The sequence below is a fragment of the Sinocyclocheilus anshuiensis genome, unplaced genomic scaffold (assembly GCF_001515605.1).
Source record: "Sinocyclocheilus anshuiensis isolate Anshui unplaced genomic scaffold, SAMN03320099.WGS_v1.1 scaffold732, whole genome shotgun sequence".
NCBI classification, from domain to species: domain Eukaryota; kingdom Metazoa; phylum Chordata; class Actinopteri; order Cypriniformes; family Cyprinidae; genus Sinocyclocheilus; species Sinocyclocheilus anshuiensis.
The window spans coordinates 970,529-995,957 of NW_015554133.1; the positions used below are offsets into that span (position 1 = coordinate 970,529).

The 25,429-nt window shown below is 38.7% G+C and overlaps 1 protein-coding gene across 1 annotated transcript in view; it reads right to left on the bottom strand.

Annotated features, from left to right (window-relative positions):
* The window catches only part of LOC107670309 (oxysterol-binding protein-related protein 6-like), an 82,643-nt gene that overhangs the window by 26,275 nt on the left and 30,939 nt on the right, over positions 1–25,429 (bottom strand). The window contains exons 3-16 of the mRNA XM_016462874.1: positions 23,897–24,019; positions 22,969–23,022; positions 22,306–22,419; positions 21,889–22,059; positions 21,677–21,781; positions 20,578–20,670; positions 17,555–17,587; positions 8,095–8,263; positions 7,528–7,658; positions 6,224–6,331; positions 5,568–5,622; positions 4,545–4,549; positions 3,431–3,518; positions 2,114–2,367 (exon numbers count right to left, since the gene is read on the bottom strand). Of these exons, the coding sequence (XP_016318360.1) occupies positions 2,114–2,367; positions 3,431–3,518; positions 4,545–4,549; positions 5,568–5,622; positions 6,224–6,331; positions 7,528–7,658; positions 8,095–8,263; positions 17,555–17,587; positions 20,578–20,670; positions 21,677–21,781; positions 21,889–22,059; positions 22,306–22,419; positions 22,969–23,022; positions 23,897–24,019 (1,503 nt within the window). The remainder of the gene's footprint in view (positions 1–2,113; positions 2,368–3,430; positions 3,519–4,544; positions 4,550–5,567; positions 5,623–6,223; positions 6,332–7,527; positions 7,659–8,094; positions 8,264–17,554; positions 17,588–20,577; positions 20,671–21,676; positions 21,782–21,888; positions 22,060–22,305; positions 22,420–22,968; positions 23,023–23,896; positions 24,020–25,429) is intronic.

Below are 25,429 nucleotides of genomic sequence, written 5' to 3' on the forward strand. Positions count from 1 at the left end.
TTTTTTGCTAGACAAAGAGAAAAAACCCCTCTGGTCTGACAGATCCAGCCTTGATAACACTCTCTAAACTCTTTCTCTCCTCATCCTCCACTTCTTACATGTACTCTTCCTCAATCTATTGTTCGTATCATGATTCAGTCACCTGTGCCACTTGTGCACTCTGAACTGGCTCATATTTTGTACAGTTGCTTTGATCACATCATTAGAAACAAGTGTGCATAATTTTGAATCATTGTGTGTAAACGATGACAACTGTGCTTTAGTTGTGTTTAACTTTTGCCGCTTGCGCTTAGCATTTTGCAGCACAAATGCATCACAGTGTGATAAGTGTTTAAGTGAATGAGAATGTGTTTAGAGTTTTGCAAAAAGAGCCTAACTGCCTGAACGTGTTTAAGGTTTAAACACAGAGTTTTAGCAATTCAGAAAAACTGTAATAATAATAAATCTTATTTAAACTGTAAAGTACATCATGATGGTATTTGCTGTTTATGCTGATTAAAACATTAATTATTGAAGAAAAATGGTATTACAGTAAGGAGAATCAATTAGATACACAAACTTTAACTTAAAATTCTTTGCAGTAATAGAAATGGGGGTTCTTAACTATTGTACTGTAAAAAAAAACTACTCTAAAAAACTGTCAAAAGGCACTTAAGATCATTCAGCATCTTTATATCAAATATAATTTCTTATTTCTATTTTTTGTTTGTTTTGTGGAGAGAAACATCATTTTCTTGAGATTTATACAAAGCCTGCAACAGTAAATGTGCAGCACTAAGTCTAAAGCAGTCCAGCAGTCAGCCGCCTACACTGCAGCATTATTATTACGGTATCAGTAGCGCTGCAGTGTAGAGAACGAGCGACCGAATGTGTCAGAGTGTGCGTCACTGTGTGTGGACAAACTAGGCTACAGTAAAAGGACTTAATGAGGCCAGAGGTAAATGCCCACCTGCCTGTCCTCAAGGGACATGTGTTCCTGCTTCAGGCCCTGTTCACCCTTCCACCAGCCACCTAACAGCTCCTGTTATATCGCTACGTATGAAGGTGAGTGTGTGAACATTCGTGTGTGGGCACGCTTCTGTGTGAGCGCAAGTCTGTCCTCGCACACTCTGGACTACCTTTCCCTGCTGGAAAATCAAGATAAAACTGTATGTAGCTGGTTTTACTTTGCCAGTCTACGCTGGTTGTTTCAAGCCAATAGTCTGGTCTTAATGGTTGATAAGCTGGACTACTGACTGATGAACTTGATTTTGATTTGGTGGAGCATTACGGTTAAGCTTGTTAGAGCAACCAGACCAGCAACTATACCTACACTCTTAAAAATAAATGGTATTTTTGCAGTGATGCCATAGAAGAACCAAAGAAACCTGTCAAACCTTTCAGTGATCAGTTCATGAAAGAACCTTAGTGTGTTTTAGTGTGGAATGGAAAGTTTCCATAGATGTTAAAGATTCTTCATGGAAACACTGATGCCAATAAAGAACCGTTTCAAATACTTGTTAGGTGTATGTCTTTTGAAAATTCAGATCCATTAACTCTCTTAAAGGGACAGCTCACCTAATAATGGAAATTCTGTCGTCGTTTACTCACCGTTATGTCATTCCACCCACTTTCGTTCAACTTCAAAACTCAAAATGAAGAAAATTTTGAATGAAACCTGAGAGATTCCAGTCCCAACATTTTGAAAGTCCTTGTAACTAAAACTTTGATGCTTCGTAAGCATAAAAAGTTCATTACGACATTGTAAAAGTAATCCATGTAGATGAGGCTCGCTCTTGTGCATCAAGCAGGCACATTTCACCTTCCGCTGACCATAATTGATGTGCTCTATGTACGTTGATAAATGTTTACATGTGAATAAAACTTAAATCTGTTCATCATATAAAGTGATTGTGTCTCTTCAGAAGACATGGATTAAACCGCTTGATTCATATGGATTATGATGTCTTTATGATTTTGGTGGAATTGGTTTTTTAATGGAGGGATGGAAATTTTGCAGGTTTATTTGTGTTTTAAACAAAAGTCTAATGGGTTTGGAACGACATGAAAATGAGCTACTGATGACAGAATTTGTATTTTAGGGTGAGCTGTCCCTTTAAGAGCTGGAGCGTACCATGCGTTCATAGGGGTCATCGGTTTGAGCTGCTTTATCCAGCAGCTCTGTGTACTCCAGCTCCTCACACATGTGCTGCAGTGTGTTCAGGGGCTCGTTCAGCTCCACTGGCATGGACACTTTCGACAGGTCTTTCCCGATGTTGTTCTTCAGGATGTTCCACAGGTTAATGTTGGAAGTGTCAGGGGCGGGAGCAGGGAGACATGTACGTCTACCGTTACGAAACGCACCACTGGCCAGATCACCATTAGGCACTGAGGGAGAAACACAAGGTTACTCGTGGGATACCAGGGTTGCAGGATATACTGAGTATAAACAATCAGGGTTTTTATAGTTAACTGAAACTAAAACTAAAACCATAAAAACATTGTCATTCCTTGAAATAAAAGAAACATTAACTGAAATAAAATATTAAAACATGTAAACTTTTCTCATTTTCATTTACTCTGAAAACTTCATGTACTAAAAATAACTAAAACTGACATAAAAATTAATAAAAACTACATGTATATTGAAACGAAATCACACAACAAAACTACTAAAACTAAACTAAAAATGGAAAATCTAAAAATAAAAAATTCTAAATATTAATACAAACTATATTAGCACCTCAATAATTCTACAGTGACACTGTCTGCAATATAATGATTGTGATACTTTCATTAATTCAAAACAAAGTCACATGTCTTCCCAACTTCAAAGGGAAATAAAAAAAACAACTTAAATTTTGTAATAAGAAATGATGGCACTATTTTCATAACACCCATAATTCTACAGTATATTACATAAATTAAATAAAATGTAACTATTGTAATGTGAATATACAGTATATAAATGTGATTCATTTTCCTGAAAATAACATCAAAATGCAAAATGCAAACAAAAACAAAACAAAACACTCAAAACAAAAAGGTCCTAAAACAATCTTTACATTTTTAAACATTTAAACTAATTTTGTCTTTTCTTTTGGTTTTGGGGTGAAATATGACCCCAACATGCTCTTGACAGATCCTGTGATATTAATCCCTTTGCATTTTATATTTTATATTTTGATATTCACATTACAATAGTCATAATTTTACTTGCTTTACATTACACACTGTAGATAATATATTATATACTGTATGCGCTTGTGACAGGGTTTGTCTTTCAGTTCATGTGTGTGGATGTGTGCGTGTGTTTGGATCTATTGGAGGGAGAGAGCATGTGCATGTGTGTGTGTGTGTGTGTGTGTAATGCAAAGGTCATGTGTCCCATCAGGACGGCATCCTGCTCTAATGAACGGAACAAAATGAAGAGGAGGGAGAGCGATCTTACTCTGTCTGGAAACGTTATCTGTGACGCTGGCGTTGTCCTCTGAAATGTTATCACTCACATCACTGACGTAAGACTCGTCATCAGAGGCCTGAGAGAGAGAGAGAGAGAGAGAGATTATGTTACTTACTGTCTTTCATTTTGCGCAGTGCTGACTAACTGTAAAATATGTGTGTGTGTGTGTGTGTGTAATGACCTACTGCAGTGCAGTGTGCAAGTATACAAATAAACACACTTAAAGGGGTCCTATTATACTCTTTTACAAAGTCTTGATTTTGTTTTGGGGGTGTACTAGAACATGCTCTCATGCTTGGTGGTTTGAAAAACGCATTATTTTTCACATAATTTACATTATTAAAATACCTTTCTCCCCAGCCTGGCACAAACGGCTCGATTAGTTCCAGCTTTGATGAAGGTCCGCCTTCCGAAAAACAAAATGTGTTGTGATTGGTTAGCTGTCCCAGTGCGTTGTGATTGGCGAACAGCTTAGACGGTGTTTCAGTACTGCCACGCCCCTTGCTCCGTCTTTCAACAAAAACTTTTTGGCGAATCCGGCACTGTACTCCCTCGTGTTGTGGAAGCTGTCCTCAGTAAAATGCGCAGCACACAATAGCAAATTGGGGTTATAATGCTCAGGAACAGAGTTAAAAAATAAATTGCAACCACTGTTTCATAGACGTTTGGGTACGAAGGTGAAAAAAAAACAGCGTTTCAGGCGGTCGCACACCGGACGAGAAGCGCAGCGTCGCGTCTTTAAAATTCAAATACATTATTTTCTATGAGTGTAGGCACACCGGCGGCGCCGTTCGGCGTCTGTCCGCGGCGCCCAGCTACGTCGTGTTATACTTGTAAGAATTGTTCTAGACATGACGAAAATTCTACGCTACAGCACAGCAGCTCTTCTTCTTCGTTTTCTCTGATGCACGAACTCTGCAGCAGCACTTCTTCTTCATCGTCTCATCTGATGCACTCACTCAACCAAGCGTTCGAACCACAACCTCGCCCCTAAATTAAAAAAGTGAAAAAGCATAATAGGACCCCTTTAAACAAACAGACCATGCTTACACAGATGACACTGACAGCTGATAAATCCTAACTGGTAATTGCAATGATTCACTTGAGCTTGAATATGTACAAGTCTGGACACATCTAATCATTCTTTATAATAATAATAATTACTACAGGTCACTCGTGGAAATATGGGAATTATGTACTGAAAATTTCATGTCACAGCACCTTTAGAAATATATTTACTGGGAAAAATGGTGATGTGTTCAATACTTATTTTATCCGCTGTATATATATTAGGGCTGTCATCGTTAACGCGTTAACGCATGCGATTAATTTTACGCAATTAACGCAAAATTACAGAAGCACAATTTCTATTCTAACCCTTTAACCCAATTTTGCTTCTCTGCTTGCGATAGATCATTTTAAGCTGCTAAACTCTAGGAAAGCTTTTAGTCCAATGATCCAGTAAGTGAATGCATTCAAACAATTCGTCCAAAACAGCGCTAATATAAAGGAAACCAGGCTGATTACATCAGAGATTTCAGAGAGAACAGAGACTCGTGTTGCGTTTTAAGTTAATTATTCATTCCAGTGTGTTTCGCTTTTAAACACGAGCTCCGTCATATTCTGTGATTGTCTCTGAAGAGCGCGAGCCCTCACACGTCACGCGCGCTGTGTGAAGTACAGACTGAACGGATTGTCAACACATCCCACCGCTGTATGGCCAGATGAGACGCAAACTACATTTTCTCGACTGGATAATCAGTCTCGCTAGTAAAGTTTTGATGGATGAAGACTGCAATTGATGGATGAAAACTGCAATCAAGGTAAAGACGACTGCGGTGGCGTACAGGAGTCATACAGTAAGCATGCGTGAGTCCGTTATAATAATGCGTGTATGAGTGCTCTTGACGCACTGATCACATATTGTATTTATGCACAGGCACAGACATTTCCGTACATTCACATAGTTTCCACACACATTCACGATAATGTTTTGATTTGTCATATGTATGTTGCTGTGTTTAGTTATACTGAATGGGTCCGTGTACTGTAGTAGATATATGCAGTCAGCAGGCGATTGGTTTTGGGTTTTTTTGGCATCTCCATGTGGTCCTGTTCGGTATGCTCTCATTGGACACCTGCTGAGAGAGAGGGATGCCCACGTGGAGCGGATCGCCAGCCTACAAAACACACAAACATACACGATTAAAGGATTTCAGGGTTACTTCAGTGTGTCACTTGCAGATTTGTGTTTGTAGAGCTAAAATTTATCACAGGCAGCCACTTATACTCGAGGCCATCGCACAAAGATATACAACCTGATGTGAGGAGCACAAAAGCTGAAGGATTTAAGTCCTGTAGAAAGTGAAAGCCTTGAAACGCAATGTCTGCTGCCAATAGTTAAACACATGGTTGATCAGTACGAGCAGCCATCTCGTGGGACTCATTATGTCTAATGATTGCTCTGTTTGGTTGTATTGCAGCCAAAGTGTATGAGGCCAGAGTACTGAGTGTCATTTTCACTCCTTTAAAGACCCAAACGAGAGCAAATGTAAGAGATTTCAAGCTTAAACAGTGACTGTCTTTATGATCAAGAAAATGGGTGATTACCCCTGTAGCTCCAGGTGGTTTTATGCTCTTCTCGACCATAAAAAGGGACAATTAGATCCACATATCCTGACCTGCCTATTTTCCAAATAATTTCAAAGCCCAAGTGTCATCCACATCCAACAAATTTCACTGTTAGGAACTCAAATGGTTCGGAGCAGAAGAATATCAGACCTCGTCAGGACTGCTGATGATGTTCACACTGACGACCTGGTCAGACAGAACCGACTCAGAGTGGATCCGGTTCAGACGGGTCTTGAGCTCAACATTCTGGGACAAGGCCTAGACAACACAATCATCCAGAACAAGTAAGAAGATGAGTGTATGAGGGGGTCAAAAAAAAAACACTGGATCTAGAGACATTAACTTGCATTCAATGAATACATTTTTATAACAAATCTATTTGTCTTAGGCTAGAGGATGAAACTGTGAATCTGATTCTAAATGAGTTTGGGGTCGGACAGATTTTTTAAATGGTTTTTAAAATAATTCTCTTCTGCTCACCAAGGCAGCATTTATTTGATTAAAATAAAGTACAGTAATATTGTAAACTACTATTACAATTTAAAGTTTTAATTTTTTAAGTTTTAAATTTAAAACTGTTTCCTAATTAAATATATTTTAAATTGTAGTAGTTATTTATTTTTAGTTGTAGTAGTTAATAGTTGTTGTAGTAGTTATTGCCATGTCAGCATCTAAGTCTATCTTCATGGCAAAAACTGAGTTGGAATAATACAAGTAAACACAAAAACACAGCAAGATAAAATTATACAAGATTTTTACAATTTTGTTTTTAAAACATAAAAAAAAATCTAAAATCTTTTCAGGTAAAATTTTACTAAAGTCCCTGAGTGAGCGTACTTCATAAAAAAGTTTTCTACTTGCATTAAAACCGGTACAGTCCAATAAAATGTTTAAAGGGGTCATATGATGCTTTTTTAAAGATCATTATTTTGTGTATTTGGTGTAACAGAATATGTTAAAGAGATTTCTTATCTATGCACAATCAGCTTGTAACACTCCAAAGAGAAAGGAAAACTTGAAATCGCATCATATGACCCCTTTAATGGAAATGGGGGTTATTTTAAAATATTGTTTATTCCTGTGATGCAAAGCTACATTTTCAGCATCATTACCCCAGTCTTCAGTGTCACATGATTCAGTTGTGCTGCTTAATATTTTTGTGGAAATCGTGATTTTTTTTTTCCAGGATTCTTTGATGAATAGAAAGTTCAAAAGAACAGCATTTATTTGAAATATATATATATATTTTAATTCAATCAATTTAATGCATCCTTACTTAATAAAAGTATAAATTTTCTTAAAAAAAAATAAAATTAAAATGACCTACTTAGTCATACTAAAAACATACAGCAATTAATGAAGTCCTATGTATATTGTGTAAATGTACACAAATAAAAGGTGAACTCCGTTTTTGTTGATTATAACAGTAACAGTGTGTGGTGGGCGGAGCTGACCTGTGATAGGGAGCGACGGAGAGTTATAATCTGATTTGATTGGCCGGTCTGCTCCTGTTCCAACAACACCTGTTTAATCTTCTCCTTCTCTATGGCCACAGTGTTGAAGGCAGACTTCAGAAGAGAGTGCACTGCAACAGACACACACACAGGTTCATGCTGAGTACAGGCTGTGTCTCCAGGTCAGAGCTTGTGACCTGGACCTGTCGCCCGCTATCACTCAAAAATAAGCTGTGCACCTTTTGTTTTTCAGTGTGTAACTGACTGCCTGAAGCAGTGTTTCCAACATATCCAGGGAACCTCCAATAAAAAAAAATGCGTCCTGACTACTTTACTAATTTTAGTCTAACAAACTTGTACACAACACTATAACAGTAACAATGAGCTCACAGATTCAGGAAGTTCCCCCCCCCCACAAAATTAATTTTTTCACTTTTTCAAAATTGGTAACGTCAGAGTTTCTGAGTCTTTTTAAGCAATTCGCTAAAAAAATTTCAAATTAAAAACACAATTTCTCTTGCCATGGCAATGCAGTTCCAGTGACACTGGAATGGATGCTTTGTTCACCTTTTTGCGCAACTATGCAGAAATCTTCCTGCAGTTTGATGTAGTCACCGGCGCTGTCGATACTGTCAGTCAGACGTGGGATCGGGGTTTGAAAATCAGCCAACTCCGCATATAGGTTAGGATTAGAGGAGTGGAGACGCACTTGAGACATACTTGCACTCAGGGGAACCTGAAACACACACACAAATTACAGTGAGATAGAAGTGATCCCAGACACAGTCTTGGGATAACCAGCAACGTGGGCCTCTGAACACAGCCCTCTCAGAGTTGAGTGATTCCATCAACTGAGGAAAAAACCCAACTGGGGACATCTGAACTCTAGATTAGATGAGTATAGTTTAGTTAGATTTCAGTAAAGAGTTCACAGACACACAAAAACACACACCAAGCCAAGCAGTGTAAAGTTAAGCTCACAGATCAACAGTGAAATGAAGTTACTTCATACTTCAGCACAGGATGACATGTGAACCACCAGCATGCGTTAATGTACTAACATGAATCAAAACGACAATCACATAATCATACAAAGTCAACACATACTGTGTGTTTAGTAAAGTTGGTAGTGTCAGAACAAAACCCTATCATTCAGAGCTGCTGACATCCAGTTTATTTTAAATAAACTGTTCAAAACCTTTTTTACTGCACCAACTGTATGCTTTGAATTTAAGGATGCAGATAAGATCAGAGTCTGCTCTCATTTAGTTGACTCACTCAACATCTCATTATGGTACAGTACATGCAACTGTATGGCCATTCATGCAGCCTTACACTACCACGCCTTTAGATTACTTGTCAGTGCACTAGGGCTCTCAATTCCAGTCCTGGCGTACCACTGCTCTGCATATTTTGCATGTCTCTCTTATTTAATGTAGCTGATTCAAATAACCAGCTCGTTAGAAGAGAGCTCCATGCATGAACTGTGTTCCAAATGACATGGTCCCTACACAGTGTTCATTGCTCCCTACTCCCTGAGCAGGGGAAATCCGTTGAAGTTTACTTTACTTCAGAAGATTCATTCACGGATTTGCGCAAAGCCATTGCCTGCAGCATCTTCACACACAGACGAAACTCACTAGAGAAGTGTGAAGTGTGACATAATACCTCTGTAAATAAATACAATTTAAATTCACGTCTTGTGCACTTTCAATGCCCTGTTAATGGAACATATAGGTCCCTTTGGACCTGGTGAAATATCCTGTGATGTCCACTTTGCAGGGCACTTATGGTCAAATAGAACAAATGTCTGAAGCAATAAGAGAAAGATACAAAACGTACAGAGCGGTGGTGCGCGAGAACTGGAATTGAGAATCACTGCATTAGGGCATTGGTTCCCAACCCTGGTCATGGAGTAACCACAACTCTGCACATTCTGTATGGTTACCTAATCAAGCACACCTGAATCAATTCATCAGCGCATTAGTGGAGACTCCAAAACCTGAAATGGGTGTGTCAATTAATGCCGAGTTCACACTGCACGATTTTCAAACTCGTCGGATCGCCGTTGTTTTCACACTGCGTGACTATCGAGACATCCAAAATGTGTACCACTGGGGGTACTCCAGGACCAGGTTTGGGAACCAATGCACTAGGGAAGCCCTCCCCCTTCTGTATATGACCTACTGCACAGGCTCAGCATTTAATTTAACATTTTTCCAACTTGTGCCATCTACAGTGGGAAAAATAATTATTTGATCCCCTACTGATTTTGTAAGTTTGCCCACTAGATTCTCTCTAAATCCTTAAGGTTTCTTGGCAACTCAAAGTTTCAGCTCACTCAGTCCACAGATTTTCTATAGAATTAAGGTCTGGGGACTGGCTAGGCCACTCCATAACCTTAATGTGCTTCTTTTTGAACCATATTTGATCCCCAAGCAAAACTTGGTGGAGAAACTCATGTTGGCAAGCACAGAGGTAAGACGTGTCTTGTAGTTGGTCACCAGGTTTGAACACATCTCAGGAGGGATTTTGTTCCACTCCTCTTTAAAGATTCTCTCTAAATCCTTAAGGTTTCTTGGCAACTCAAAGTTTCAGCTCACTCCACAGATTTTCTATAGAATTAAGGTCTGGGGACTGGCTAGGCCACTCCATAACCTTAATGTGCTTCTTCTTGAGCTGGGGGACCTTGCAGGCACTGCATGATTTCAACTCATTGCAGCGTAGTGTGTTACCAATGGTTTGCTTGGCGACTGTTGTCCCAATTGCCTTAAGATCATTAACAAGCTCCTCCTGTGTAGTTCGGGGCTGATCCCTCACCTTTATCATGACCATCCTTTCCTCATAAGGCGAGATCTTGCATGGAGCACCAGACAGAGGGCGATTGATGGTTATTTTGTATTTCTTCCATTTCCGAATATTCACACCAACAGTTGTCTCCTTCTCAAAAAGCTTCTTGCTGATGGTCTTGTAGCCCATTCCAGCCTTGTGCAGGTCTACAATCTTGTCTCTGACGTCCTTTGACAGCTCTTTGGTCTTGCCCATGGTGGTGGGAGAGGTTTGAATGGAAGATACACATTCTATGGACTGGTTTCTTTTATACTCATAACAAGATGACATTAGGAGTAATTTCTTAAAGTGACAGGACTAATCTGTGTTCCACTTGGGCACGTAACCAATCTGTGGGAGCCAGAATTCTTGCTGGTTGGTAGGGGATCAAATACTTATTTTACTCACTGAATGCAAGTCAATTTATAACCTTTATATAATGTGTTTTTTCTGGATTTTTTTGTTGATGTTCTGTCTATCCGTTAAAATAAACCTACCATAAAAATTATAGACCCTTCATTTTTTTGTAAGTGGTCAAACTTGCAAAATCAGCAGGGGATCAAATAATTATTTTCTCCACTGTACATATGTCCTCAGTACACTACACGTTGTTCAACCATCCCTGAAAGAGAGAAAATGTAGAGTTACTATTTATTTGGCCATCAATTTTGACAACTTTAGGTGAGTAAAATACCTTTTTGTTGTTTTTTCTACGGCAAGGTTTCTACAAGGTTTACAAAGTTATGTGTATCTTATAGACAAGGGTGGGAAACTCTGGCCCTCGAGGTCCAATGTCTTACAGAGTTTAGATTCAACCTTAATCAAACACACCTGAACAACCTAGTCAAGGTCTTCAGGATCACTAGAATGTTACACATAGGTGAGTTTGATCAGGGTTGGAGCTAAACTCTGCAGGACAGAGGACTTCAAGGACCAGAGTTCCCACCCCAGCTGTCAAAGACAGAGAACAATGTGCTGTCTTGATAACAGGCTTACCAGCACTGAACAGAGGGAAGATTTCATTTCATTGACCAGCCAAACATTCATGGCTTCCATAAAGAGCTATCTCCATAAAGGATCTCACCATCTGTCTAGTGTGCTAAGGCACTGCTGTCAATTGCTTGCTCTCATTACCACAAACTCTCTCCAAGGGTGCTTCACAGAACCGCAATCTTTATGCAGGATTTCCAGCAAAACACCTTACAGGGGGAGGAGTGCCCGCATTGATGGTCAGTGAGGTCTTCACTCCTATAGAGGACTGGGTTCACCTTCTCACCTTGTCTGAGGACCAATCATCAGGGTCATTGTTGGGGGGAATATTGTCTGGGATGCAAGGCCCACTAATGTCTTCTATTCCAAATTTGTTCAAGGCAGAGTGGCAACTCTATCAAGAAGGAATGAGGCATTTTCCCTGTTCTGGATCTGAAGCTTTCAACAGTTATCTTAGAATTCAAATCACAGATTTGTGTATCAATATTCTAAATCTCTGAATTCTGTACATAGAAAAAAATTGTTTACCGCTACAGATCTCAAGGATGCATATTTACTAGGGGTGTAACGATACACGTATTTGTATTGAACCGTTCAGTACAAGGCTTTCGGTTCGGTATGCATTACAAATCGAATGATTCGATGGACTAAACTTATTACATCTGGAAAATAAAAGAGCTTAAATTGTGTGAAATATTATTTTCTTAGTGCCACTGTGCTCAACAAGACAGCCCAAACGACGTAACAGGCAACGTGCTGTCCAGTGGCATAGCGGACGTGCCCGCGATAACCTCCCCTTGCTGGGTTGCGTTGAAAGATGATGATCTTGTATCGACGATAGCCAGAGATATTGTCAAAAACATCAATTATTGGCAATATTAAGAGGATTTGGCATGTCCAATTAATGTAGGCCTGTTCACTCTTATTTTATTAGGCCTATTATTATTATTATGAAGTTAGTTTTATTATTATATTAAGATTACAATTAATTTGCCCCACAATAATTAGGCTACCACATAACTGACACGCTGCGAGGATAACAAAAGATTAGGCTATTTACTAGAGCCCGACTGATATATCGTTTTGCCGATATGAGCCTGTCACAGATATATCGTATCGGCGAATATGCCGCCGATATGAATTTTTTTTTCACAGAACATATAACGCAGATACAGTGCTTCTGAATGGTGTAATTACTTTTTTGTCCAGGACTTGTTTGTCCAGCAGAGCACACTCCATTGTTTGCTACTGGCGACCCAGGTCAGTGTAGTGTAGAGATGCGCGGATGAGCTCAAACAAAGTCCGCTGCTTCAAATAAATTATCCACCCGCACCTATATTTGATCGTCACATTACAATGATTCTAATTCTTATTTTTGCATGATGATATGATGAATGGATGGTTCATTTTTAACAGCAGATTCAGTGACGTTAGAGCTGATCTGCACATCACAGCACGTGTCTATGGTGCATTACGGCTTAGCGGCCACTCAATGCTGGTGTTTATACCAGCCACGCCACAGCCCAGAACTCATACTTATCACATCGGTCACATCACTTTTCCTAACTGGGTGTCTACACCGGACGCGAGCGGTGCGGCACGACAAAATACAATAGAACCCATTATCAGTGATGGTGTCTACACTGGATGTGGCGCAACATGACGCGACAAATCCCGAACAGTAAACTGATGCCGCGTTCTATTTATGATGTACTGACGCAAAGTTCAAATGATTTTCAACGGTCGCTTTGTCGCGTCGCAGACACGGTGTGTCAGCATAGTTTGTCAGTACAGTCAGTAACTTAGCAGATTTAAAAGTTAGTAGACTAGTGTCTGTGAATTAAACTGCAAAAAGACTATTTAAATACGAATCCTCATGTTCTGCATGTTCATTTGATTACCAGAAAATACACAACACAGAATTTGTGAAAAAAATATTATTCATTATTATTATTTATTCATTTTAGATGTTTACATTTGGAAAAGCTGTGCTTCCTGCATAAGCCTGCCCCTGTTGGATTGGCAGTAGCTTGCTTGCCCTACAGTTACCTTGTTTATTTTCTTAATTCAAGTTTTATATATATATATTGTTCTATTTGTGTTTTTTAAGTTCTGCTAACGTACAGTATATACTGTATTCTATATACAGTATCAGTCAAAAGTTTGGACACACGAATGGGAAGTATGTCCAAACTTTTGACTATACTGTACTATAATATAGCCTACACAAAGAATATTGGCCGATATATCGATATCGGTCTTTTTTACCCCCTAATTTCGGTATCGGCCCCCAAAAAAACCATATCGGTCGGGCTCTACTATTTACTCCTCGATTAAAATGTTTTAAAAAAGGTATTTTAAAACAGGTCTATTATACAATGAATTATAGGTCTATAATTAAAATATTAACACTGCAGTCATCAATAAAAATCAATGAAATAAAAAGCTTTTATTTCAAGTACCGATTTTCAAAAACAACCTGTTTAACATGAAATACATTTCTTCTCATTTTTTTTCCACCATGTACGGACCACAAGAGAAATATTAAAGGAATAAATTAAAACAGTTAGCTATATACCATCATCAGCATATGTTGAAGTAGATTCGTCTCTCATCGTCTCTGAGAGAATATGCGGCAACAGATGCCGAAAGCTCCATCATTACTCCGTCATTCCGTTTTTACTTTTACTTTCTGCATAGTGAATTGACTGAGATTAAGTTGTTTACCGGCATAACTCTTGCGCAAAGTTTGCACATTGCTTGTGTGATATCCATTGGCTCATCTTCATGGTTTAAAACAGAAATATTTCCAACATTGCAAGCCGTGTCTTATCAAATCGAACCGTGAATTTTGTGAACCGTTACACACCTAATATTTACACATCCTCATTCATCTCTGACTCAAAACACATCTACATTAATTTATACTTACAAGCACTAAGGTTGATCATAATCCTACAAAAAAAAGTTGTCTTCGACAAAGTTTGTGTTCATGGGGCTGCACTTCAAGGATCAAGCATTTATGTTGTAACAGAAGAGGATAAGATTCCAGAATAGCCTGAACCAGTTCAGTCTGAGGACACTGGTGTCCTTTCGTCTTTGTCTGAGTCTGTTAAGCATTGGCCATAGCAGTGGTACTGTTAGGACTACATTTGAGAGAGACGTTAAGAGATGGGTGACTTCTTTGAAGTTGACTCCCTCCAGACATTTATGCAGATATGCTTGATGACTAGAGCACTGTACATTTGGAGGAACAAGAGTCTCTAGGAGGATGGTTCAATGATGGGATGAACCACAAGGTTCACCATGACAGACACATTTATGCATGACAGGGGATTTGTGATTAAGGATCAGACAGTGAACAGGCATGGCATCCCTGTTGAAAAAACAGCAAATGCTGGTTAGGTATGTTTTGAAGCACTGCTGCTGGTTTGAGCTGGTTTAAGCTGGTACTTAGCTGGTCATGTGCTGGTCCTGAGCAGGAGCTAGTTGCTTAGGACCAGCATATGACCAGCTAAGGACCAGCTTAAACCGGCTCACGACCAACAGGGATCTTTCTCAGTGAAGTGTGCATATCAACAATGTTGGAATTTGTTGAGCTTCTCCAATGGTTTAATGCTCTTCCAGAGAGTGATGCATGTTTATGGGTCTGTCAAAGGCACAGGCATAGATTTTGTGCTGAAACCCACACCTGAGGGAGTGAAGACTTTGACGTAGCAGTTTAGATATGGAAAAGATACAGTATATGTAGATATGCTCACCTCATAAGTGTCTGCTGTCCATTTTACTGTGTACCAGATATGCTAGGCATAGACATACCAGCACACCTGTATCCTGAAATTCTGCTTATGAATTTCTTCCTGTCAGCTCTAATCTTCCCACTCTGAATAGAATCAGATTGGGCTGGTGGAGAGTGGTGACGCTGGCCCCACTATGACCAGGGAATCCATGGTTAGCGGAAAAAGTGTGAATGTTAAAAGAGCTTTAATTTCTCTGGTACAATGGGAATTACTTCACCACCATCCACAATATTTAAATATTTGTGTTAAAGGGTCATGAAAACCCAAACTACTTTTTCTGAGATTTTAGTAGAGATGTTTGTGTTGCACATCATAGAAGATAATGTTGGCATCCGTTAATTTTAATTGCTGGAGAGAACCGGTTAATATTTGCGCTATTTTCATCTTCCTGGTTTAAAATCTACATTGTGTTGACGGCACAATTTGTGACATGGCAAAGGACTATAGTACTTCAATGATGCGTCGGTGTCTCATAATTATTCATGAGACTGCGTGTTCTTATCCTATGAGAAGACGCTTCATTTAATTATTCACAATAACATGTTGATTCGCTATGACAGACACTTTAGACTGTGAGATTGCGTACATTAGTGAGAGACGCGCATTCATGGATCGAAGGTTATCATTTTTTTTTTTTTGCTTTGTAAAAGTTCAGTTTCACATTCAAGTTCAGCACAAACGTGATTTATTCACAGCGTGTAACCAGTTTTTACAGCTGCTTGATGCAATCCATCAAAAGGCTTATATAAACGCTGCAAATAAATGTTAGAGGTGCTACAGCGCGTTCATATATTTCACGATGCAGAGTGCAAATGCAAATGGCTGTGCATTTATTTGTGTTTTTAACTCCCCTCTTCCCCCTCCACTCCGCAGTGCACCACGCCCACTTTTGTAGCATTTTTCAAAACTGTGGTGGAAAAACTAACCGGTGCTGAAACAGTGGGTTTCATGACCTTTTAAGGTTTCCAGTGAAAGTTAAACTGGCATGTTTCCGAATGTCACTGACGTAATTCTGAGGCCTTGAGCTAATTCCATTAGGTTGTTACTTGACTTAAAGTGTAAAACCTTGTTGACGCCAGACATGATGAGGCACCGACAGAAAACTGATGCCCAGTTCTATTTCTGGCATACTCCACATGAATTTCGGAATTTCCACTTTGATGCTTCAGTGTAGACAGCTTCAAGCGGTTATGCCCGGTGTAGACCACATGTATAAGAAAAGCAGATCATTCTGTTTCTATGCTCTATTAGACATTCCTGGATCAGATGTGCTGGATCAGCATAACATTCAGGTTTTGAAGGTAAATCAGGGGTGTACCATTCCTGTCTGGCTGCTAAGCAGATGATTCCATCATGAAATTTCAATAGGGTGGATATCAAGGCTGTCTCATATAAGATTACTACCCACATTCGCCACAGTGATGCATGTCAGTGAGCTGAAGAGGGTTTCTATTAATCCTGCATGCCTCAGTTTCACATCTTATCTGAGATAACTTTACACCCAATCTGGCATTTGTCCCTACTGCGTCAAACTGGGTTTTTCTAGTTTGCAATTTCAAATCCCAGCTTTTCATCCAACCCCATTCAGGTGTGGGGAGGAGAAGAGATGTACTGTTTATATCTGGTGGATGGTTAGCAGTCCTTTGTTTGTTTTGCAAATCCAGCAAGAGGTACAGCAATCTAAAACACTTGTCTCACTGGTTAAGGGAAGCTATCAAGATGCCATCAAGATGCATTATTTATTAAAAGGCCTCCAGGAGTTAGCGTTCATTCTACTGGGGGAATGACTACCTCTTGAGTCCTGTTTAGAGGCATCTCAACAGAAGACCTGTTTACTGGCAGAGTGGGCTTTCCATTTACATGCTGGTGAAATTTTATAGCCTAGAACTCATTAAAGCCAATGCGATGCTAAAAGCAGGGTCTTGAAGGGAAGGAATAGTTCAATCAAAAGAGAAATGCTTTTTTTTCATCATTTACTCACCCTCTTGTTGTTCCAAAACTGCATACCTTTTTTGGGGGTTGGACATGTGCAGGTGGCCTTATTTTAAGATCTTTACAAATGTTTGCCATATCCGACAATGAGATGTCAAGCAAGTGGACTATAAGAGAACTACTGGTTACAACTGTAACCCCAGTTTACTAAGGAAGAGCCTGAATGTGTGATGGTATAGCGATTTAAGGACTGCAATACAGATGTGTGTCCAAGGAGAGTCTACATAGCCCCATATCACTCTCATCTCCCTCAGAGAACTTGGGTTACAACAGTAACCTAAAGGTATTTCTAAAAAGGTCACACTGACATTATGTTTTGCAGAGAGAATGTAAAGCAGCACTGCATGCAAGAGACTACAGCATGGTGATGTCATGGTGTAACACCAAGATAACATCACAGTGAAGGTTCTGCTTACTTTAGCACTGTGTGACTGGGGAAGTGACTGGACCTGGGGGTGAACACAAGAGCCAGATACATATTTAACCAAACACACCTCAAGAGTTACTCATACACACACCCTATTACTGTCAACATCACAGAAAACCTTCCCAGTTTATTACAGATGACCTTATTAGGGAATGAAAACAATAAGGTCCATCAACAGCATGTGGATTTGTCCAGTACCACAGAAAATTATTTTGTTTTGTCACTCAGTTTAAAAACAAGCAAAAATTGCCCAAGTAAAAAAGTAATATATTTAAAATACATTTACTTCATGCTAAGTATAGTTAAAATCTATTAACGTATTTACTGACATATTGCTTGAGACTTATTGATATAAAAATGATAATTAAACTGTATTTGGGGTACTACTTGTGCACAATGCTCATTTCTTTATATTAAGCCTAAAATGAGTTTTAATGTCACTACTGATGAGGATTATATGATCTTTGAATAATATCGGTCTTTAAATGCAATAGTTCCAAATCTCTCGATCAAATATACTTCAGTTCATCTTTAGTTGGACTTCAGCACTACTTCCGCACAAAATTAGTTGTTCCAATTTAGCAGACTTTAAGTATACCAGTTTAGTATACCAACAGTACAATTGCAGGGTAATTTTATTAGTGCATAAATATGTAAATGTATTTGTAGTATACTTGGCATGAAATAAATGTTTTTCAAATACATTTTAGTATATTTATTTTTTACTAGGTTGGTTTTACAGTAATGCACTTACGATGAACGTCTATGGGGCAGACATTCTTTTAAACAACATAATTTTACACATGCAACTATGGTATCAAAATGTCTTGTATCTTACATATAACCTTCATATGTTTTCTGAGTTGTGCTGAGCTGTGTTTTTTCATTCTTAATCAATGATCCAAATAAATGACAACAAAACATTTATGAGGAAATAAAACAGAAATGGCCAGTCCCATTCGCTCACACTCTTGTCTGTAGCGATCCATTATAAATGAAAAAAATCCTTTAAACCATGGCCGATACACTGTTAAAGGTTCAGAAACAGTTTAAATGGTTTATAATGGATCCACCGAGTCAAATGTCAGGCCTTCAGAGTGTTAGACCGCAGCAGGCGGTGTCCTCTGATGCTTTGGCTGAGGTTAAGGACTGTAATAATGAGGTTGTTCAGAGGGTAAGTGGTCATGCGTGTGTGCGTGAAGGTTAAGGAAACTGACACACTCTAAACTCTATCAGCTGCAGTCCCTGCTGCATTGAGACCATGTGGCAAATTCACTAAACAACTGAGCCACTTGTGCATGCCATGCAGGCACACTTTTGTCATTCTAAACTGATGCAGATGCCTGAATTGCAATGTTGGAACTAGAGCCGTGCATTTCAGCCTGGGCCCAACGGGCCCCGACTTTTTTACGCCCCTCGGGCCGGGCTTCGGGCCAATTTTCACGTCATAGTTCAGACGCGGGCTGGGCCTCGGGCCTGTTTTAGGCTTCTCCTAATTTTTATATTTTAGACATCCATCAATTAGTGATGAAAAATAATTGCCGCGCTGGTGGAAACAACACGAGACCGTGCTACCGCGACTGTCAAGAGTGCAAAGTGATTGCACTGGCACCTCCATGTCCTGCAAAGGGCACTTTAGCTTCCACTCTCCACACAAACTTGGATATAATAGCGCAGGTTTAACGTTTAAACATTGTTATATGCTTGAACTGTTTTAGTATATAGATTTTATTCTATCAAGTCGTGATGATTTGAGAAGGCTAAATTGATCAAACATAGGCTCACTGTCTGCCGCTGGCCGCTTGGTCGTTACTTTAAAAAACAAAAACTTATATTTAACGAACAAAAATCCTCCAAAAGTTTTCTAAATTAACTTAATAAAAAAAACGAAACAAAATATAATAATTTTGCCATTACATACAAAATGAACTATTTTAATAGCTAAAACAGTAGTATAAGCTGTTTTGGGAGAAGGGGAAAAAAAGAGGGGCTCGGGCCTAAATTTGAGGCCCGTGCAGGGCTCTAGTTGGAACAATGCTGTACTGTCTCAGTAAAGTATGCCAGATTGTTGTAGTCAGCTATGGCCTCTATAACTCAGAACCAGTATGCAAGAATAGTAATTGCCCGATTTTCTGGCCGTGTTTGCACTGTTACCCTATTTGCATAATTCCGGTAAATCAGATGCTAAAATGATGCAGACAGTGCAATAAATAATATATAGCTAATAGTAAATTCCTCTCAGTGTTGATTGTGGGTGTTGTGAAGATGTACCTGCTGTTGCAATTTTGCATCTTTGCTGACACTTTTAGTCCTCCATCTTCTGCTGACTCGCTTTTCTTTCTTTGTCAAATCTACACAGTTACTCTAAATTACATGGACACATACACACACGCAAAGCAAACTGGTGAGAGGGTTAATAGCAGAAAACTGAAGCACTGAAGCCATTGGCAGTGACAACAGAAAATAATATGTTGTAAATGTGTGATGAGATTTTATTTAATCAGAAGAGGTGATGAGAATGACATCAGTGAAAATACTGAAGGAAGAATTATGCTGTTGTGTTGGAGGGGTTGAAATTACGAACAAAAAATCCTCCAAAAGTTTTCTAAATTAACTTAATAAAAAAAACGAAACAAAATATAATCATTTTGCCATTACATACAAAATGAACTATTTTAATAGCTAAAACAGTAGTATAAGCTGTTTTGGGAGAAGGGGAAAAAAAGAGGGGCTCGGGCCTAAATTTGAGGCCCGTGCAGGGCTCTAGTTGGAACAATGCTGTACTGTCTCAGTAAAGTATGCCAGATTGTTGTAGTCAGCTATGGCCTCTATAACTCAGAACCAGTATGCAAGAATAGTAATTGCCCGATTTTCTGGCCGTGTTTGCACTGTTACCCTATTTGCATAATTCCGGTAAATCAGATGCTAAAATGATGCAGACAGTGCAATAAATAATATATAGCTAATAGTAAATTCCTCTCAGTGTTGATTGTGGGTGTTGTGAAGATGTACCTGCTGTTGCAATTTTGCATCTTTGCTGACACTTTTAGTCCTCCATCTTCTGCTGACTCGCTTTTCTTTCTTTGTCAAATCTACACAGTTACTCTAAATTACATGGACACATACACACACGCAAAGCAAACTGGTGAGAGGGTTAATAGCAGAAAACTGAAGCACTGAAGCCATTGGCAGTGACAACAGAAAATAATATGTTGTAAATGTGTGATGAGATTTTATTTAATCAGAAGAGGTGATGAGAATGACATCAGTGAAAATACTGAAGGAAGAATTATGCTGTTGTGTTGGAGGGGTTGAAATTAGTTTGAGGGTTAGGGATGTCTGAATTATGTAAAGCTGCTGTATATATTATAGATCTGCATTACAGTCTCAACCAATTCCCAATATATAGCTATGCCGAGTGATTTCTTTTACTGGTAACACAATGATATGGCTGGGTATTAATATAAACAGTTTTATATATATATATATATATATATATATATATTCATGTGTGTGTTAAGCGAATGTGACAAAACAGATGGGACAAAACATCAGATACTGTTGGTGTCAGAACCTGTGAATAGGTTTACAGTGTAAGCGCAGAAAAAGAGAAACACAATCTGTCTGCAACACAATCTGTACAAATATACTAGACACCTAGAAGCTGTGTCTGTGTGTGTCTGTGTGTGTGTGTGTGTGTGTGTGTGTGTTAAATGTCGTTTTTTAAAAATACAACAGAGGATCAATCGTACAAAAAGTCCCCCCCAAAAACAATATTTAAAAAAATATATATATATTATGTTGTAAAGAAATTACTTACACTTATTTTAGTGTACTGTTAAGATGCTTCTGATTATTTAAATTAAACTTGAAAATAACATCAATATACTTTTTCCCCTTAAATTTTCATTACCACACTGCATCTGAATCTTTTAATTATTTTGTAATTCACATTTCTTTCGATGACACTAAATTCTAGATCTAGACACTAGATTATCTTTTATTGACATCAGGGTTTCTTTGTGGTAACACATGGCACTGATAACTTCTTGACAGGTTTTGTGAGCTATAAAGTAAAATCTTAATTACTGAATTGTGTGTTACCTTCTGCACACTTGTCCATCTCCTCTGACTCCTGTAACCAGGCTGCCACTTTACTCTGTCCATTACTACAGGATGGCGGCAGCTGCCAGGGCAGACTACTGGGTTTACCCTGCTGAAAGGGCACATACACACACACATGTTTACACAGCTGTCTGAATGAAGCTTAAATTTGATTTATGTTGTTGTTATAGTCAACATGAAACAGAAGACAAAAATGACCTTGTTTTGGTGTGCGCTGGAAGGGGTGTTCTGGGGTGACTCTGCGCTGGCAGACGGAGGGAAGGTCCGTAACGTAGCATCACGAGGAGAGCGAACAATCTCGTTCTGACGGAACAAACGATGGTGACGCAGCTTGCACACCCAGATGTCAAAAACATCTGGAGACTTCACCTTCAAGGAGAAAGAGATAGAGACAGTGACAGAGTTAGGAGACAGCCAGTTCACAGCATCAAAAATAAATGATGGAGCCATGAAAACAACTTCCAAGGCAGATTTCTTGTGACCTTTACATAACAAAAAGACAAAAAATGAATAAAAATAAACCCCAAAGACATAAAAGTGCCTAAAGCTGAAGAAACGCTGCTTTTCTCCACAATATTTCAATGAGTGCACATACAGACCAAGTAAATTACAGACCTTGAGATGGTAAATGTGCTCTTCTGTGTCCAGATCTATGCGGCGAGCTCTTTTCTTGATGGACATCACAGACAGACCCACATCTATACTGCCATGAAGCTTTCCTTTCTGAATCTGAAACAAACACACACTCATTTAATACTCATGTTCTGCTCAAGTTGTTCCAAACCTGTATGAGTTTTTTTCTTCTGTTGAACACAAAAGAAGATATTTTGAAGAATGTTGTGAAACAAACAATTGGTCCTCACTGACTTCCATAGCATGGAGCAAAATACTATAGAAGTAAATGGGAACCAGACCAGTTTGGTTACCAACACTCTTCAAAATATCTTTTGTGCTCAACAGAAAGACAAAAAACTCATACAGGTTTGGAACAACTTGAGGGTAAGTGATGACAGAATGTTAATTTTTGGGTGGACTATCCATTTAAAGCGCATTTCAAAGTAAAATGTGTCCACACACACATTCACTCTGTCCTTGTTGAGTCAGTGCTTAGTGGTGTTTCTGCTGCTGAGTCTGAGCTCATCTGAGTCACGCTACAGCGAGAGCAGACAGCCAATCACGGCTCACCGTCTCTCTCTGACCAACCTACACAACTCATCATTATTATTCACAGAGCAGCGCTGCAAGCACTCCACAGGAAACCGTTTAAAAGAAACTCACATCTACAGGAGATTTGGAGTACTTCAGGATCCCGTTATCTAAAATGAAAAATCGCTGTGTAGAAGACAAGAGAAAAAAACAGTATCTAATTAATATTTACTGTAAATACAAATTGTAAGGAATAAAGTTTGAAATATAAGTAAAACACTGTTCATCAACACCCAGAATAAACATCAAGATTGTTGGTCTTAAGTGGTTTAAGCTGGTCTCCTAGCCTGGCAAAGCTGGTTTTCAGCTGGTTTAACCAGCCTGGGGTGCGTTTCCCATACAACGACGTAACTCGCTGATTAACCAACATAGTACAATGCATTGTTGTGGAAACAAACTAGCTAGTCACGACACGGTCGCATCTCCGCCGTTTGAACCACACTAGTTCAACAATTTAGGGTCATTGTTAATGATATTACACCCATGTGGTGGAGTAATAACATCTGCTATTTAACCGATTAGAGATCTGCTGTATTGAACATGGCACCTGATGACTAATTTAGTATTTTTTGTTCCCCGTCATGTTGCTTTATTTGATGTTTGACTCATCGCAGGTTCCCTCTTATAAGTTCCCTTATGAATTTATGAACATGTGCACTCTTCAAAAATGGGCTTATTAAGGACGCACAAAAATACATAAGATTAAAATGCATTCATATTTAGATAGAATGGAATAATTAGACTGTACTGCATGTTAGCTTGCTTATTGCGCCCAAGAGCACAATTTATTTAAGCCCACATGTCTTACTAACAAGAAACTATGCTTCTAACCACAGGTCGAGAGCTGTAAGTTTGCGATGCTGTTTGCGAATGTTCGTTTGAACTATGGTTTCGGGAAACACTGAATCGTTAAACTATGTTGGTAACAATGGAACTTTCAACCATAGTTGGAAACATAGCCCTGACCAGCGGAAACCAGCTGGTGGTAGTCATTTCCAACCTTGTGCCAGCCCTTCAGAGGCCATTTCCTCTTCTTCAGCATAAAACCTTCATGTTTCTCTGGCCTCTGGATATGAGTTTGACCAATCCTTAGCCCCTCGATGATTTCCCAACTGTCCGTCTCCTACAAAGGGAAAAACGAGAAGAAAACAGTGAGAGTGTTAGTATGAATACGAATGAATGAATATACACAGTGAAGTGTTGTAGCAGCTACATTAGTTTGTGGGGGAAAAAACATCACAGTAAAAAAAGATTTTAGTTTGAAATTGTTTACGGCTAATTTCACCAACTGATCAAAATGCCAAACTCATTAGAAACATCATTAAACAGACATCAGACCAGTGAGGCTCTACAGAGCGAAACACACAAATCATGAGATGGGAGAGGACTATTCCTATAAATAGATTTACACACTTTTAGATGATAATGTTTACATGCACAACACCTGCAGAATAAGTTGCATATTCTGGTTTATCCTTTATTCTGAAAAAGATTTGCACAAACTCCAGTTATTGGAATATTCATTTATACATATATAATCAGCATTTTAGAATAAACAAAAGGCATTCAAAAGATCTGTGAATTGCAAAATGCAGGATAGCGGTCCAACGGATCACAAAACTCATGGTTCAGATCATATTACGGATTTTAAGATGCTTTTGGATCCAATATAATGATACACATAAAAAAAAAAATCTGTTTATGTTCACTCAAGTAACTGTATTTACGAGAATACTTGTCAAAACAATATTGTGAGATAATTTTTCTGTACATCTACATTCAAGCGCAAGGAAATGTGAAAGAGACTTAGAAACATATGCAAATGATACACTTTCTCTCCATGATGTTTAAACTGTGCAACTAATCTGTGAACCCTATGTGTGCCGAACTTATAAAGTATAGTATAAAGTATAAAAACTATTGAACTAATAGTTTACTGAGATTATACTTCAACTGTACATTCATAAACTAAAAAGTGGGTATGAAGTAGATAGTCTACCTGTAAGTTCACTTGTAGCGTAGTTCACAGTATAGTTGCAATGCAAAAGAAATATAGCTGAAAACTGTAATTTACTAGCATTACACCTGAAGTACACTTAAAAGTATACGTTCATAAACTAAAAAGTGGGCCAATTTAGTCTCAAGAAGTATTGAAAGTGTAAACTTACATGTTAGTACACTGATTTTGTACACTTGATTTAAACACTGATTTTTATTTACACAAAGTACACTTTGTGTACTTGAAAAAATATGCTTGAACATTACTTGAGTTTACTTAATAAAATGAACTTGAAGTATGATTCAGAACGGTGACAGCTGCCTTAGCAGACATCGCTAATTAGTTTACATTAACGACAACTAACATTCTGCTCCCACTGTCACCATGGTAACAGCTGACAGAGAGGTGAGGTTAATTTGCCCTCTTGCTGAAGTGTATTAATCAGTATTCATCTGTATTGATCGGTCAGTGCGAGTGAAGCTCTCTCACATGAGCTGGGTTACATTTTGTAGCTGCCAATCTTTCTCTCAATTC